This window comes from Pygoscelis adeliae, unplaced genomic scaffold (assembly GCF_000699105.1).
Source record: "Pygoscelis adeliae isolate BGI_AS28 unplaced genomic scaffold, ASM69910v1 Scaffold113, whole genome shotgun sequence".
Lineage (NCBI taxonomy): Eukaryota > Metazoa > Chordata > Aves > Sphenisciformes > Spheniscidae > Pygoscelis > Pygoscelis adeliae.
In genome coordinates, this window is record NW_008825108.1 from 6906863 (window position 1) to 6923153 (window position 16291).

The 16291-nt window shown below is 35.9% G+C and overlaps 1 protein-coding gene across 2 annotated transcripts in view; it reads right to left on the reverse strand.

Moving 5' to 3' along the window:
* Positions 1-10594, reverse strand: part of RAB3IP (RAB3A interacting protein) — a 26790-nt gene extending 16196 nt beyond the window's left edge. Inside the window, exons 1-4 of one of the 2 annotated variants that reach the window (XM_009327551.1) lie at positions 10322-10594; positions 9852-10113; positions 3008-3103; positions 369-446 (exon numbers count right to left, since the gene is read on the reverse strand). In XM_009327551.1, coding sequence (XP_009325826.1) covers positions 369-446; positions 3008-3103; positions 9852-10113; positions 10322-10572 — 687 coding nt within the window. In that variant the 5' untranslated portion in view covers positions 10573-10594. The remainder of the gene's footprint in view (positions 1-368; positions 447-3007; positions 3104-9851; positions 10114-10321) is intronic. The other variant, XM_009327552.1, reaches the window with a different exon arrangement.
* Positions 10595-16291: the final 5697 nt, after the last annotated feature.

Here is a 16291-nt window from a genome sequence, read left to right on the forward strand (position 1 = left end):
AATAGTCATTAACAAACAAAAATATCATATTAGGCTATGAATATGTTAAATCATTTAACAAAATTTCCAGTTATGTTGGTTCAAATCAAGACTTCATCTTCCAACAGTACTAACACACAGATGCCTATGCAATTGCATACCGTAGTGACACTGGCTTCCTATGCACCTTGCTAGCTTTCTGATATGATGCTGAAACACCAGCTCTGTGCCCACAGGTGTTAGCTAAGAATATGTCAAGGCAACACAAGACAACTTAGTATATATTTTAATAACGCATACAGGTAATGCTGTATTTACATCTTTATGATTCACACTTTAGATTTACAACCATGTGAAAAGACAAAGCAAGCAAGTAGGAAAAAACTCACCTTTCCCTGTGCTTCTTTTAACTGTTTTTCTGCTGCAGCTTGTTTGACATTAGCTTCTTTAACCATTTTGTGTGCTTCCTATAAAAAAATGTTTAGCTAGTGTAAATGCTTCACACAAATTTATAAGATCCAGTAAAAAAAAAAACTAAGGACATACTTTTGCTTCACAGAGACTACTTGTGAATAGTAAGTTGTGCAACAATCCAAAATTAAATAGTTACATACCAAAAAATACCTACAGATCTATCATTTGGATTCATCACCGGCCCACCAAGTTTCTTCTCCTTGGTCCTGAGCCCAAATTCAGAAATTCAGCAACTCCACCCACCTGCTCCAGCAGGAACAATACCTGTCATGGGTGCCAGGCTCCAGTCACGCTTCGGTGGCTGACAAGTCAAGTTCCTTGACCCCCAAGAGAAAGACTCAACCAGTAGCAACAAAAGCAACATGAGCACAGTAGCACATTCAAAAGAACTTCTCCCTTCTTCTAGCCAGAACAACCAGTTATAGTCAACTGTAAATTCCTGCATGAAGGAACTGGTCAAACAATTATGAAGTCTAAATCCTTACCATCAATAAAACAGACAAAGCAACAGCTTAAAATAGTTTATGGATTAATAAACACTTCTTAAGTAGAACAGAAAAGGCACTAAAAACCAATCCAAGTAAAGAAACAAGGCTAAGCCAACAAAGAAGTGTAAAAGGACTGGGAATTTTTTAAACATCCTTTTACCTCATACCTCTAAGCCTTTTGTCTGCATAATGTATTTGTTTAGGCTCTGATCCAGCAATTTGCGCCTGTGATCAAATTACTGTTCTTATTTAGTACTTACTGAAGGCAACAAAGATTGAAAGATCAGGGCCACCGACTAAATTACTTGGAATAGGATCCTTCTCATATCTGTAAAGCGCCTAGCACGTATCTGGACGCTATATAAATAAAACAAAAAAGTTCATACATCATCATACCAAAAGATCTGGCTCCCACTGGCATACAACATGGCTGTATAATATGGGTTTGTAAAATTCTCTTAAGTAACAACAGACACATGCAGGAATGGGAACATACACATTTATACAATGTGTACAAATACATTTAACATTGACCATGCAGTTTCTGCTTAGTGATGCACCTTTGAAAGCAAAGCATGTTACAGTGCTATTACAGTGTAATAATGTAATATATACACCCAGCTGTGCAAAACAAGTCTCGATCCTCCATTGGGATGCATTAATATAAGCTCCAGCATATCCACTTATACGGTCACTGAAATTAGCGGGATTCAGAATAGAAGGTGAATTCAAGGGCTGTAGGTCCCAGTGCAAAAATCAAGAAACCTCAACACTGTGTTTTGTTAGGGCCTCTTAATGAAATCAAATCACAAAATAAAATTCAAGTGACATGCCCACAACAGTTGGGAGTTCCAAATCATTAAAACTCAAACAATTATTGCTAATACGCTATATTTCAAACATGGCTTTAACAAATTGATAACATTGTTCTAAGTTATGAAGTGTCATTAATATAAAATTTCGCTGATGATTTTATTTTTATTCTTCTACAGTTAAAACACCTGCCCCACATTTTCCTTCCCCCCCCGCAACATACACAAGTTTTTATGCTAAAAAGTACCTTTCCAGCCTCCCATTTATTCTCTACACACAGGAACTGCTTAATATTTTAAATAACTACCCTACCAGGATGAGGAAATAAAATGCATTGCCAACCCACAGAGCGGTTTGTAATTTGATTTTTGAATGTCAGTATTTTCAAGGTTTTAATAGCACTTTCATATCAATACAACATCATAGGTTTAAATACTGTTTCTGAAACATACCTAATGGTTGTATCTTTATGCATATGCTGAAAACCAATACTTACGATTTGGTAAACATATAAATCATCCCCGGATTATGAAATTTATTCTGACAGTTATGGGTATCACAATTTAGCCTCTAGGCATTCCTATATATATTCCTATGATAAAATGATAATTGATCCTGCTTCAAGCATGGATTTAAGATTTTTTTCTGTGTAATACAAATGCACAGTCCTTGCTGGCATTACTGCCTTTTTCTCAAATGAAAAGGTCCCACTTAAAGTTCAGGCTTCTCACTTGGTAACCAGGTTCCACCCTGGTGCATCACTCAGTATTAATGTTTCTTTTCAAGCTTGTGGGAGTAGCATGCTGCCAGACCCAGAATTCAAAAGCTGAAAGCATGGTTAAGTTATGTACTTGCTACCTCCATTGATCTGGAACTATGATATTTTTTTATTTAGTCACCATGGCAACCCCAAATTTAGCTCTCTCTAGATAGCCTTGTTGTCAGACAGAGAAGCTGTCTCAAAATAGTTATGTCAAAAAATAAGCCTAAATAGTTTTAAGCTTTCTGATATATTTTCCTTATTTTCTTCATTTTGTGTCTAGGCAGACTGACAAGCTCAACAAGGTCTCTTTCATCTAAGTGAAAAGTCTACTGCTTGCTCTTAAGCCTCTACTTCAACACACCCAGGTCTTCAGAACACAAATCCCTTTATAAGCTTATAGCAGAAAAATTCAGCATACAATATACTGATTCTACATAAAACATCTGGCTCAGCTTCCTTTAAGTATATCACATCGAAGACTCCAACAAACCTCAAACAGACTAGCTGTAAGTTCTTCCAATTCCTGTCCAAGTTGATCTCGCACTTTAGAAAGCCTTTCACATTCTTCATCTTTTAACTTCAGCTCCTATGAAAAATTGAAAGTTATTTATTCTGACTTAGAGTAGTAATTTGGCCTTTTAAAGCTAATACCACAGAGAGGGGGAAGAAAAAGAAAAAAATAATCAGAGGAACATAAAACCTTTGCTAAACAAAGCCTTTCAAAATATTAATCTTAACACTAGAAGTAATTAAATTAATGCTGCACATACATATAGCTATTCTTCCTGCTATACAGCAATATACCAGGCCAATCTAAAGTACCTCTAACCTAGACATCAGCATTTCCAAAACTCTCCGAAGTAAAAAAAGCTTTTTTTCTTTAAAGTATAGAAGACTAAAGTCACTTAGAATATAGATCAAATTAATTATTGGGACAGACAGAATACCAGTTCTGTTTACCCATTTCTTAACAGACACTTAAAGAAAGTAATCCTTCTAAAAAAAATTTTCAAAAAAGCTTTGTCTCAAGACAATCCCCAATTCTAAAAGAATCTTAAAGCATATTTTACTATAGTCTCCTGTGTATCTCCTTACAACTAATACAATTCCAAAATCACACTGTAATTATATCCTTGTTCTTGTTTATGCAGATATATAAATCAAAGCAACTTAATGAAATTCAAAATTTTGTCTACACCACTAAAATTTGAGTGGCCTGACTATACCACTTTTACAGTAAGATTTTAACACAGATTTGGTAGTATAAGCATTACACATGCTCAATCTCATCTGTATTGTCCCAATTCTGAGGGAGAAATGGGGTAATTTGCAGAGAAGTACAAAAAGTTTGACAAGGAATTTGAAAGAAGAGTTCCTCTCCCCTTTCCCAACCATTGAACCCTGGAATCTCTTGCAAGAAAGAGAATGGAGAGAAAAGTAAGGGAAAGAAAAGCAGCAGACAGCCTACTCTGACTGCATTTTTTTTCTGGCCATAACTCCCCTTCCATCCCCCATCGAGTTCCTCCTTCTTTTCCCCCTGCCAAGCTAGCTATTACACCACCATCACTCTTGAAATGCAGGACCCAAGCCTGTCTCTGACGTGTTAAAGACTCCAAATACAATCTAGCAATGATTTGCTTTGAAAACCTCCAGAATCCAGTAAAGAAAACGGCTGCCTTCAGAAAACTCTGGGAGGCCAGTCACTAGAGTCATGAAGAGGCCCAAATGGCAGCTTCCCTTGTGTTTCTGGGAGGTGCTTAGTTTTCTCCCAAAGTCTTCATGATTGAGTAATGTTGTACACAATGATGTGGGAAACCACATCTTGCCTTGTAGCATGCTGATATTAGGTCTTGCTCTCCACTTCTGCAGTGAAACTGGCAATACATTTTCCTCTATGATGAAGGGTCCTGTTTGACTTCAGCTCCTAAATTCCACAAGTGTTTAAGGACTGTTCTAGACTCATTTAGTATCAAAGGCATTATTTCTCCCTTCTTTTATTTGGTTTTAACTTTGGGTATTTTGATTGATTTTTAGTCTAGTTTGTTTGCTGTTTTGATTTTTTGCTTTCCATATACAACCTTTTAACTATGTTGAAAGGTACCACTTAAATGATAGGTTTTTTCCAAAGATGGTATTTCTCAAATAGTACTCAAACTTTTACTTACTAGCTGCTATTCTGCACACAGTGACCTATCTTTCAAACAACAAAAAAAAAAGGCAGGAAAATAGCTACAGATGGAGGGAAGAGAAGGAAAAAGGAATACAAAAAGTCAAAGAAAAAGAATACTGAAAAAAGAAGAGGTTAAAGAAAAAGAGAAAACAAAATTTAATTCATTAATTTTGTGTTGATTTAAAGTATTTCCCACATAAAGTATGGTTCTTAATAAGGAAATGAAAGATTCTGATGCAAAATGCTTAAAGCTCCAGTTTCATGTGTTCCTATAAACGCAGAGAATACATCAATACCTTTCCTTTGGTTTACTTCACTGATTTGTAAGGAAAATGTTACATACACATGAATACATCTTAAAAGGACGTTATATTAATAATCAGGTCAAGAGTCACCAAACTCACAACGAAGGTAGAACTACCCCAGGTTCACTTTTGGGCTACCACTATCAATACAGTATTTTAAGAAAGATGCAGTTTTGCCTGCAACTGGAAAGATTAGGGGGGGGTTAGATTGAAATTTAGGCAGACAAGTTCAGCTACTTAATGACAACAAAAAGGAGACAACACCAGGCAGTCTACTACGCATGGCTGCTTAGCTAGATCAAACACTGGGCAAGTTTCCATGACATGATTCAGGAGGAGCATAATATAACATTATTTTGGCAAGCAAGTTCAACAGCTCAGGTTTTTTAAGCAGGGCAGAAATAAAGAGTGCCCAAAGCAAAAAGCTTAGCAGTTATTAGAAACATTACTACTGCCTGTGTCTTAAAGGCACTACTGGAGACTTCCCAGTCACAATATAGAGGCAGAAAAGACAACTGCGTGTGCTAGATTAACCATCCATGCTGCAGCCCTTCCCAAATTAGTGTTCTGAAAAAGTAACTACATGAAGAAGATAAGCTATTATAAAGCACAACACACAGAGTTACTGAAGTAGGCAAAAAAAATTAACTTGCATGGAAAAAACCTTAAAGTTAAAAAAATCCTCTATCAAAGAGTCATATTATTGCTTATTTCACTTTGATCTTCACAAACAGACTACAAGGTGGGTCTTTAGAAAGAATCGGTGAGATAAGAAATGCTAGTTACTGCTTCAAAACCATTCATATTTTAAATTCTAGAAAGAAAATCATCCTGTATCTAGTTCAGCAATTTAACCAAGTCAGAACTAGATGCAGAAGATCAACGAAAGAACGAAGATCTTCTACAGATATCACCTAAAATCAGAACCATGGGATACTGCTGAATTCTGAAGTTGTCAAAAAAAAGTTTGTATTTATATTAGAATACATTCCTATTTGACTTGACTTCACTCAGCACCCAAGTTAAACAAGCTACATAAAAATTAGTCCATTGCAACCATATTTCCAAGGGTGTTTAATGTGAAAGAAGGTCCAGAATATCTTTTCAGAGGTAAGAGCATTTCACAAACTACTGAATTACCATCTTATGGTGTGGATGAAGATGCTTCTGTTTTGCTTGCATGTAGCCTCCTACTTGCCTGAGAAAATTTCTATGCCTACAATACACTGCAACAGCATCAGTCAGAGGTGTGGAAACTGAAAACTTTCATCACTCAAAGACAGCAAGGAACTGCTAACCACCTTCAGAGAACCAACCCATCTTTAACAATCACAAGCCAGTGGCCTTACAGTTCAAGTGCAATTTTGGTTTAGAACAGCTTGAAAGCATACTCTTCAGAGGAGTTCTGGGATGGTATATTATTCTGGAGCATCCTCATTTTTATTGTTCGTTACCTTATAAGCAAATGACAACAGAAATTTAAAAGTGCTCAATGTACTGTAGACTACTACTGGAATTCCTGGATAGTTATTGTGAATTTATTTATTCATTAATCCACGCAGAGTTTTAAAATGTCATGTTTTACTGTGGAAAAATAAAGATATTTAACCACTAGTGTCAGCCTGTGCATAAACACTATAATAATGGCAATAGCCTCTGTTACATTGGATTCTTTGATGATACAGGCGGAACAACAGAAAAAAATCTACTTCAAATCCTGTATTGACACACAAGATCTGAAGACAAGAGATAAAATTGTAACACTCAGTTTGTTTCTGAGATGAAGAATGCATACAGAAATTGAAGCCTTTGAAAGAAAAACCTAGATCTGAGGATCAGGTTCTTAAACTACGTTGAAATTTACAATACCATATTCTATACTTTCACAAGAATCACTGTATCAGTGTGGAAAAAACTCTCAATTTCACTCTGCTAGGGAAGTATCAGTAATTCAGATTTCTACTACAAAAAGTCAAACATGGTTTTACTTGTTACCAACAAGCCTACAGATGTTACTCCAAAGACCGTGGGAAGCATGGAATTCATTCTCAAACCAAATACAGTATTTGCAACCAACATCTCTGGCAGACTGCTCTTTCCTCACCAGAGAAGGGGGCTAACCATCACTGACAGCTGATAATTTCAACACTCCAAGAGAAAACATAACACAGAAACCTAAGTTTCCCTCTGCAGTCATGGATGACATCATTATATTGACAGTCTGATTGATGAGGAAATAACTTCAAGGCCAAACCACACAAAAATTCAAGGAAAACATGACTATGAACTGCCACAGCTTAGAAACTACAAGCAAGCTGTCCAAAATACATGCAACATGCTGGTTACGTAAGATGAAAAGCAAACAAAAAGGTATTCCTTTGCAAGGACTCCACTAAACTTGCACATCAAGAAATACCATATATCAAAATATCAGCACTATTCTCTCAGATGTTATCTACATGTGGTTGATCTACCTTCAGTAACCACGGTGACACAGCTCAATCCAAATATGGCAGAAAAAAAGCAAATGCAAAGAGACATGAGGAGATAAGGTCCCAGGCACTGAATCACTAAAGCCTTTTAACACCTCCTCAATTTTCCTGCTGCTGCTTTAAAAGGGTAGCAAAACAAGGAGAAAGGTTCAGATCATCTAAAGCAAGGGCTCTTCAGCTCCATTTTACAGAATATAACCAGAAATTAAGTCTTCAGTGAGAAAATAAGCAAAAATTACCTGAATGGTCTCCAAGAGCAAAAAAATCTATGTCATTTTAATTAAGGGGGCATTTTAAGGCAAAAGTATGTCAAATCTTATATGCTCCATTAGTATAGAACGCTGCCCTGCTGTTACCTCTGACCCAACCTTTCTCCCAATCTTATGCCATGATTTGGTGCTGCAACCGATCTAGATTGAAGTAGAAAGCGTATTTCTTCTCGTCAAGAAACAAATTTTTGAAAGACTTTTTTTTTCCCTTTAGCAATTTTGCCAGCAATGCTGTTCATTTTGACAAGTGAAGTCTGTAGACTTAGGAAATACAAGGCATACACAAAAGAGAAAAAAATCTTATTCTATTCCTGAATAATTTCTTCAAGAACCATACTTAAATGTCTAACAATTACACGCCATACATATATTCTCTAATATAAAAAACTGAGAGCATATTAAGAAAAAATTTGCACTCCAAGCAGAGACATGAAAAAAAATGAGACAGTGGATCCCTAAGCTTCAAAATTCCTACTTCCTTTCTAGTTGCCTTTCTGATCACAGCTGCAACAAATTCGAACCATAGTCCTCATACAGTAAGTGGAAGAAAGTACGGAAGGAATAGGGTTTATTGTTGTACAATCTGTAAAGACTCCTGCTATGACTCCTGTGTTACTGAGCAGTTCTAGAACAGTGCAAGTTTAGGAAGACAAGCAGACAAAGTTATCCATCCAGTATAACACTGGTAAGAAGCAACCTGATGGATTGAGAATTAGCAAGAACTTTGACATCAACAGTCTCAAGTTAGTGCTGAATGGCTTTTGTTAAGACGACCCAAGGGGTTTGAAAATACATAACATGTAGTTAGTATGTCCTAGCAGCCTTAATGCCATTTCCTTAAAAACGACCTTAACAAATCTTGGAGTGAAACAGGAAACATTTCAATCTTTAAGAGACAAAGTGGTATACACTGGCATAAGATTTTCAGATAATTCCAAGGCAACAGTAGCAGATCTGAGTTGTGGTTTTCAAGTATGTTACCTGTACTTTGGCAGACTGTCAGGAGCTGGAAGAGCTTTTCTAAAGTTTAAACTTTAATTTGTTCTTACTTTCTAAGGTCCCAAGTTTAACTGCTAGGATTATATATTCACATGCGGGTCCTCAAACTTAGCTCAGGTTAATGTTTCCTTTCAGTGGTCAAATGCTAAGCAAATGAACACATTAGCAAAGGAAGCAACTACTCAGCAATAAAACAATCAACAGAAGAAGTGATGTCAGAATCCATATTTAAGATTCACATTAACAAGGGCAAATGCAACTATGACAGAAACGATGACTACATTCAACAAGATGAGGCAACAAACAGGGGAAAACAAGTTCAAACACAAGATAAGATGAGCTTAAATCCAAACAAGAATGCAATCATGTAGAGGAGAGGAAAGGGCACAGATACAAATAGCACAAAATCTACTTGAAAGTTTAAGCACAGAGGGATGTTAAAATGATAAATAATAGCTTTGCATTTATATAGCACCATCCATCCAAACAAGACAAAGCGCTTTACAAATATTAATGAATTGAGCCACAGTGTCTTTAAAGGTATCCATATTCAATTTGAAGTGTGGTGTAACAGTACTCTGAAGAACACCAGCGACATCTTTATTGCTTCTTTCCTATGCAGGCATTCCCCTTTGAAACATCACAAGTACCCCTGTCCTAAAGCATTTCTATATTCCATGATACATGCTACACTTTTATACTCTAGGAGAAAGAAGCCTCGAGAGGTATATAATCAGCATCTATAAATACTTATATGGTAACAATGTATGGTGACAGAAAATCACTCTTATTCTCAACTGTCAGAATGAAGGAATGGTCTACATTTCAAAGCAAAAGCGTGTTTAACCAGATATTGCAGCAAAAGCTTTCCACGGTTAAGTAGCAGCAGCACTAGAAAAAAAAACACTATCAAGGAATAATTCTAAGACATTAGCACTGCACACATTCAGAATAACTTTACATAAAATAATTACATCCTAAAAATTCTATAAGAAATTAGTAGATTCAGACTGCATCTTCTGGCCCATCTATCATTCTGCAATATTAGAACCACTTTGAAGAGAGAAAAAGCGGGAGGAGACAAGACAACAAGCCTTACCCTCTGAGCTTTTGCAAGTTCTTCTTTCAATCTTTCATAGCCCTTTTCTCTTACTTCCAGTACAGATGGGCTCCGTAAGTGAGATAAACTGTCTGTACTCAACCCAAAAATATCTTCATTTCCTTCAGCAACATCTGCTACTGTAGCACCCTGCAAAAACTCTCTCTCTGCGTTATTGCTCTCCTTTCTGGAATTATTGTGATTGAATGACCCACCCTGGGGTCCAGAGGTAGAACAAAGTACTGCGTCGGTAACATTGATGCTGTAAAGAGAGCGATATATTTTTTATTTATAGAATACATTAAGAAGAAATATTTTAGAAATGGCAGCAGTAGTGTTGAATGTGCCATTATGGTCACAATTTAATATTACAACATTGTAAGTAATATTAATATTATATCTTTAGTAAAGCAAGCAGTTTATATGCAACAAACATCAGCAATTTAAATAGACAGACACACAGAACTTACCTGACACCTGATGCTTCTCCACAATTCAGCTGTCTGGGAGATGAATAAACAGGTTGTGTGGGAAGGTCAGAAACATTTAATGCATTGGGTTGGATTGGTGTGGAAGACACAACAGAAGGATGTGGTCGGTAGATAACACTGGGTGAGGTAGTTTGTTCCCGAGTCCCTGGCTCATTTACTCCAAGAAGATCTGGTGTAGTAGGCGAAGCGAGGTTCACTTCATGAAAGCCTTCCAAGGGGTCACTGGCCATAATAAAAGCCTCATCATATGAAACCCTGAATTAAATAATCACATTATCAGAATGCAAACAGGAAATATTTTTCTGACACCTATTTTAATTAAAAAACCACCCAGACAAGTATGTTCAGAATACTTCATTATATAATAGAAACCATGGACTAATCCTGCAAAAGTATCAACTTCAACCACCAAAAATGTTTTTTCCACACATTGGACTGTTGAGTCCAGAAGATCTAACAGACTCCACATCTAAATAGGATGATGAAATCAGGAATACGGTCTATATCATAAAACAAAGTCATCTTTAATATAGCCTGTATCAAAACACAAATGTATCACATTCATGAAAGATGGGGAGACCTGGGAACGAGTAAGAAAAAAAAATTTAAAACGTAAAAGCTTCCACTTTTAATCTCAACGAAGCAAATAATCTAGAGACAGAAATCGGTGAACCTTTAAATAAGTTACAGTCCATAGTTTTGGTTAAATTACACATCTGATCTTGTCACAGTTCACCGAAATGATAGAACTAGCCAATAAGACTTCTCATGAAGTATGATAATATGTATTTAATACATCACATGATTAAGTGATGATGACACTTGTGAATAAGTATCATACCAAAAATATATTACAGGTAAAAGTGTACTATGAATTGGTAATTTAACTGACAGTATCTTTTAATTTTTTTTTTTTTAATTCCATGTTTTTCATAAGGTCAACAGAAAAGAAGTACAACACGTGAATCTTACAGGCCCCAACAGAAAGCTCCTTGTGAGCAGTTTATCAGAGATCACAAAAATCTTTGCATGATTCAAAACTATAAATTGGAGGTAGTATGGAGAAATTTGTGAATGAATTACTTAGCAGTGATTATTTACTGCAAAAAACATTTTCCATGTTATATAAATAAAGACGAGAGAAAATTAAGGCTTCACAAAGGTACTTAACATGCAAAAAAAGAACTGTAGCATCTAAATGAAATAATACATTGCATTTTGCAGAGAAATCTGCTTGAATCTTACAACTGAAAAGACAAGGCAGAGAGAAGATCTAGAAAGATGATGGTCATAGCCATGAAGAAATGATGCCATCTACTTCCATGTACATCCAGTTCATTAGCTACTTCATAAAACACACAGAAAACACCAAGAACGGAATCCCCAAATTAGCATATGCAGTAATGTTTTAGTTACATCAATACTATTTGGTCATCTTAAACTCAAAGAACACTGTTCAAAACTGTTTTGCGTCTCAAGTATTGTACTGTGTATACATCAGTGTTAAACAAGTTACTCTACCACACTATCAGTTACATGTGGAAGAAATTCATTTGTTCAGACAGCAAGAATACGTTATTAGTTTTTCTCTGTCTCTGTTAACTGCTCCCACAAAAAAAAATCAACCACCTCTAAGAAACTTCCCAGACTTAAGGGACAAAAAGGACCTTACAGGAATAAAAAGGGATGTGTTTTGGTTTTGGGTTTTTTCTGGTTTATGCAGAAATTTGTTTTATTTTGAACTATCAACAGCAGTTGCACAAGCACGATTTACACAGAAAAACACTGTCACAGTTTTGTGCTTTGGAGCTTTTCTACCATAACACAGATGAACAGCTTATTTTTTAGTTTAAGTGTGAAAAATATTCATGTTTTCCCTATAGTTCTTCTTAACTATTATAATCATTCTAATTACATGCTCTACATGATGATAAAGCCTGTTGAGTCAACAAATTTAAATGGAGGGACTGCCAGAGCTACAGGACATTTCTTCAAGGTTACATTTCAAAAATGTTTTCAGCTCTACAGTGGAACTACTACCTGTCATTGTTTTACATTTAATAAGCAAAAATACTGCCATCTTGAAAAAACAAAATTGCAAACACAGTCCTTTAAAGTTCATCAGCCCAGATGAAAAATATCCATCTCACCAGTCTCAAAGTCAGGCTCATATCTACACAAACATATTCGCTTTCATTGTTCCCACCACTCTCCTCTTTTTCGACCACCAAGTAAGCCATACCCAATACTACTATATTGGCAATGCCACCAAGATGTCTCTTCACGTTCCTGATTCTTTGGATTCCAGTCTTCACAATTAACAGAAGATGCAGGCTTCTGAAAAGGCATGTAGAAAGGCTGCCTGGATGCCTTGCCTTTTCTATGCCTACAGCACCTAGGAAAGTGCACCAAAAACCACCCAACAGAAGCAAAGATTGAGAACATAGCTGAGAGCAAAACAGGAACAACTCTTCTGCCACATCTTCCCTTCTGTTGACTAGTTTCCATTTCAAGTTCAAAAGACACGGTCATAGTTCCACTGAAAACTCAATCTGACTTGATGTTCAACAGTGGTACCATAGTATTTCGCATCACCAGTACCACTGGTTGTTTTCAGTTGCATACCCCATTGGGCTGAAATTTTCTATGAAAGTTTTTTTTTTTCCCCCCACAAACTGATTTTTAAAAAATATCATTTAGCCATTTCCAAGAAAAAAAGGCTCAGGAAAAACTTATTTGTCAGTTTTTAATGTATTTTACTATTTCTGTACAACTCTTAGGGCTATCTCTTTGGAGCAAATACTTTAAGCACACCAAGTAAGCAACAGGCTCAAAGATGCACCATTCCATATCTTTATGATAATTTACACAAATTCAGCTACGTTATGAAGTGCAGAAAGTCACAGTGGCTCACACAGAGAAAAACGATTAGAAGCCTGCTTGTTATCTTCCAAGTGTTTAAATGCATTTCTAGCTCCCCCTCCGAACCATCACATCAATCTACGATAAGCAAAGTATCATGTTTGTAAAAAAAAAAAATGTTTTTTTAAAAAATCTATCCTACTTACATGCTCCTAGTCCTACAAGAAAGGTTCCACTTAACTCCTTTCCTACAGCTATATCATGCAGTGTTTTTAACAGTCCAAAGAAAAAAAAAAACAACCCCAAAAAGATCACAGAATTTTATTTACAAGACTATCACTCACATTAAATGTCAATCTCAGCCTAAACAGACAAGAGATTTATGAGTAAATAAATCCATGCATGTCTTCTCAGTTATCAAAAAACAAGCTCTTTCTGATACAGTAAGTAAAAAAGTTATACAAGTTATTCCTGGAAGAGCTGAAAATAAAGTCCCTCAGCTAAACTTTTCCCATAGCCTGTCAAATGGGCACTCATAAGCATACCATCTGTGTAAAACACTTTCCATTCACAACTTTTTTCTTTCATAGCATTACTTCTCACTTAGCAGTGAGCAGGCAGAAGCTGGGTACACCACCCATACAAGACAAAGAAGCCCACATTAAATATCTCAGTTTCAAGACTCACCAACACCATCACGTTTTTACCAAGACGTCAGCTGAACACGTTAGACATCAATGAAACCAAATGTACGTGCAGAAAGCTAGGCAGTCCTAAAAATAAAAGCTCTCTTTTGGGAAAGAACTCTTCAAAGTAATGGTAAACAAAAGAAGGGGGAAAAAAACATATTAAATTTCAGTGTCATTAAAGATTATAGGCTTGGTTAAGGCTGGGAGGGGTGTTCACATTATTGACTAAGGCAGCAGTGAACAGCCTCGCTGTGAAGGAACATGAAGCGCATGGTAAGCAGAGAGCTTTACTAGGAGACAAGCTGACAGGGTGTAAAAAACCACAGTGTTGACACAGCACTCTTTAGTAGTAATTCTGCTACTGTGAACAAAAGCTGATATTCTGACATTTCAGGGCAGCACACTTATTAAACAAAATCATGGATTTTCTTAATACTTTTTCTACCACATTAATATATGGTGAAAGCTTGGAATACCAAACACATGATTATTTTTGTCTTAGTTGATAGTATGCAATTTGGATGACATACAAAATTCAAGTACTGTAATAAATCAGGATGAAACAACAAAATAAATTAATTTCCTTATACTTTCATCTGGAAATAATGCAAATTTGGTGGAAGCTGTCAGAACGTTGCAGCTTTTTATTACCTCTCCACTGCCACACTTGCACCGCTGACTACCCAGCTATGCTGAAGCTATGCTCAAATCTGTTATTCTCTCTAATATTAAACAAAAATGTACTACAAAAAAAATCAGTTTAACAACGGTCAGTTTAACACGTTTCTATAGCTTCTAACAGGAATCAGGAACTGTGAACATTTTCAACAGCAGTCAAATCAAAATGCTTAATCTAATCTTCCTGTTATTACTCTAAGAGGGGTTCAGCTACTTGTCTGAATCAAAGCAGTCAATAACTAAATACTAAAAAGCTCCCTGAAAAGCAGTAATTTATTGTGGCTTGTTTGCTTTTGAAAAAAAAAAACAGAAAAGTATTGTTGAAAACCACCTACTACAAACTCTGGAGTTTGTCTTTCACAAATCGCTTTTAAATACAAGACAGGTTGAAGATGACAACTTTGAACAATCTCCTAATTCTTATATCCCATTTAAAAGCAACACCAGCACCAAACATTTCATACATCAAAAATCTCATTTTTAGCTTTAATAGTAAAGAGCACCATCACAACAGATCAGTTACCTGCTCAAGTGGAAAAAAAAAAAATCACATAAGGAAAAAGAAATTACTGTTTCTAAACATTTTGATGAAAAGTAAATTCTAGTTAGCATTTACCAAAAAAAGGTGCCTATTAGCTATAGTCTTTTAATCTTCACACAGCAGGCCTTTCAAAATATAAGTCCTCTCAAGGACTTCATTTATTAGACTCCAATGTCTGCTTCAGTTAATTTGGGAGGGGATAGGAAAGTGCATTTTTTGTAGCAGTTCCTCAAAAGGACTGACATTAGCCCACCACTGGGCTTGCATTCTTCTCAGGGGGTTTCAAAAAGAAGTTTTGAAATATTTGGCATTATACAGTCTGGAATGTAATATGTTTTAAGCTCTAAAGAACTCCGTAGGGAATTAGAGTAGTAGACTAATAAATACCTTCTAAAGAAGCAGTCCAATTAAGTACTGCTACTCTATACCTATACCTATCAGATGCAAGCAGGCAGTTTAAAAAGTAGAATTGTTGTAAGGCATATATGGACATTCATTTAGAGTTCAAAACCAATTCAATTACACCTATCCAGTATGAGATATTCATCAGATGTTGGCACAAGACAAAAAAGTTGAGGGATTTTTTTTTTTCCCCCTAAACTGTTTCATATTTAAGCATAGCCACAGAATTCAAGCAAGTTTAAACACTGTTATTGATGCCAGTTCATTTCACGAACACAATTCAAGATTTGGCATAGGAATTCCCTTAAGGTTTGCAAAAAACAATTCCCACCTTTACAATTTTGCAATTATGATAGAACTTTCTACTTCAGGAGCCCAAATACGCAACAGATTTTTTTTTTGAGGCAGTAAGATAAGAGAGAAAAGAAAGCACTGAACTACTCCAGTCTTTACATATTCTACTTTAATTGCAAGTGACCTTACACTACATATTTACCAACAGATGGTAAATTAGGCAAGGTGGTAAATAGAAGGTAAACTGTAAGTTAGGCATGTCTACAGAATTTAAGAGCTAGCAAAACCACACTTGGTTCAACATGAGAATATTTTCCTATTGCATTCCCACTAGTGTTGTCATATAATGCTATGATGTGGGTCTTTTTCTATTCTTTACTCTCATGTTAGGCACCCAAAACACTATTTCACACTGTGTTAAAAGAAACATGTAGTCTATTTGATAGCAAGATCTTATAAACTTAAATGAATTTTTGTTTTGCT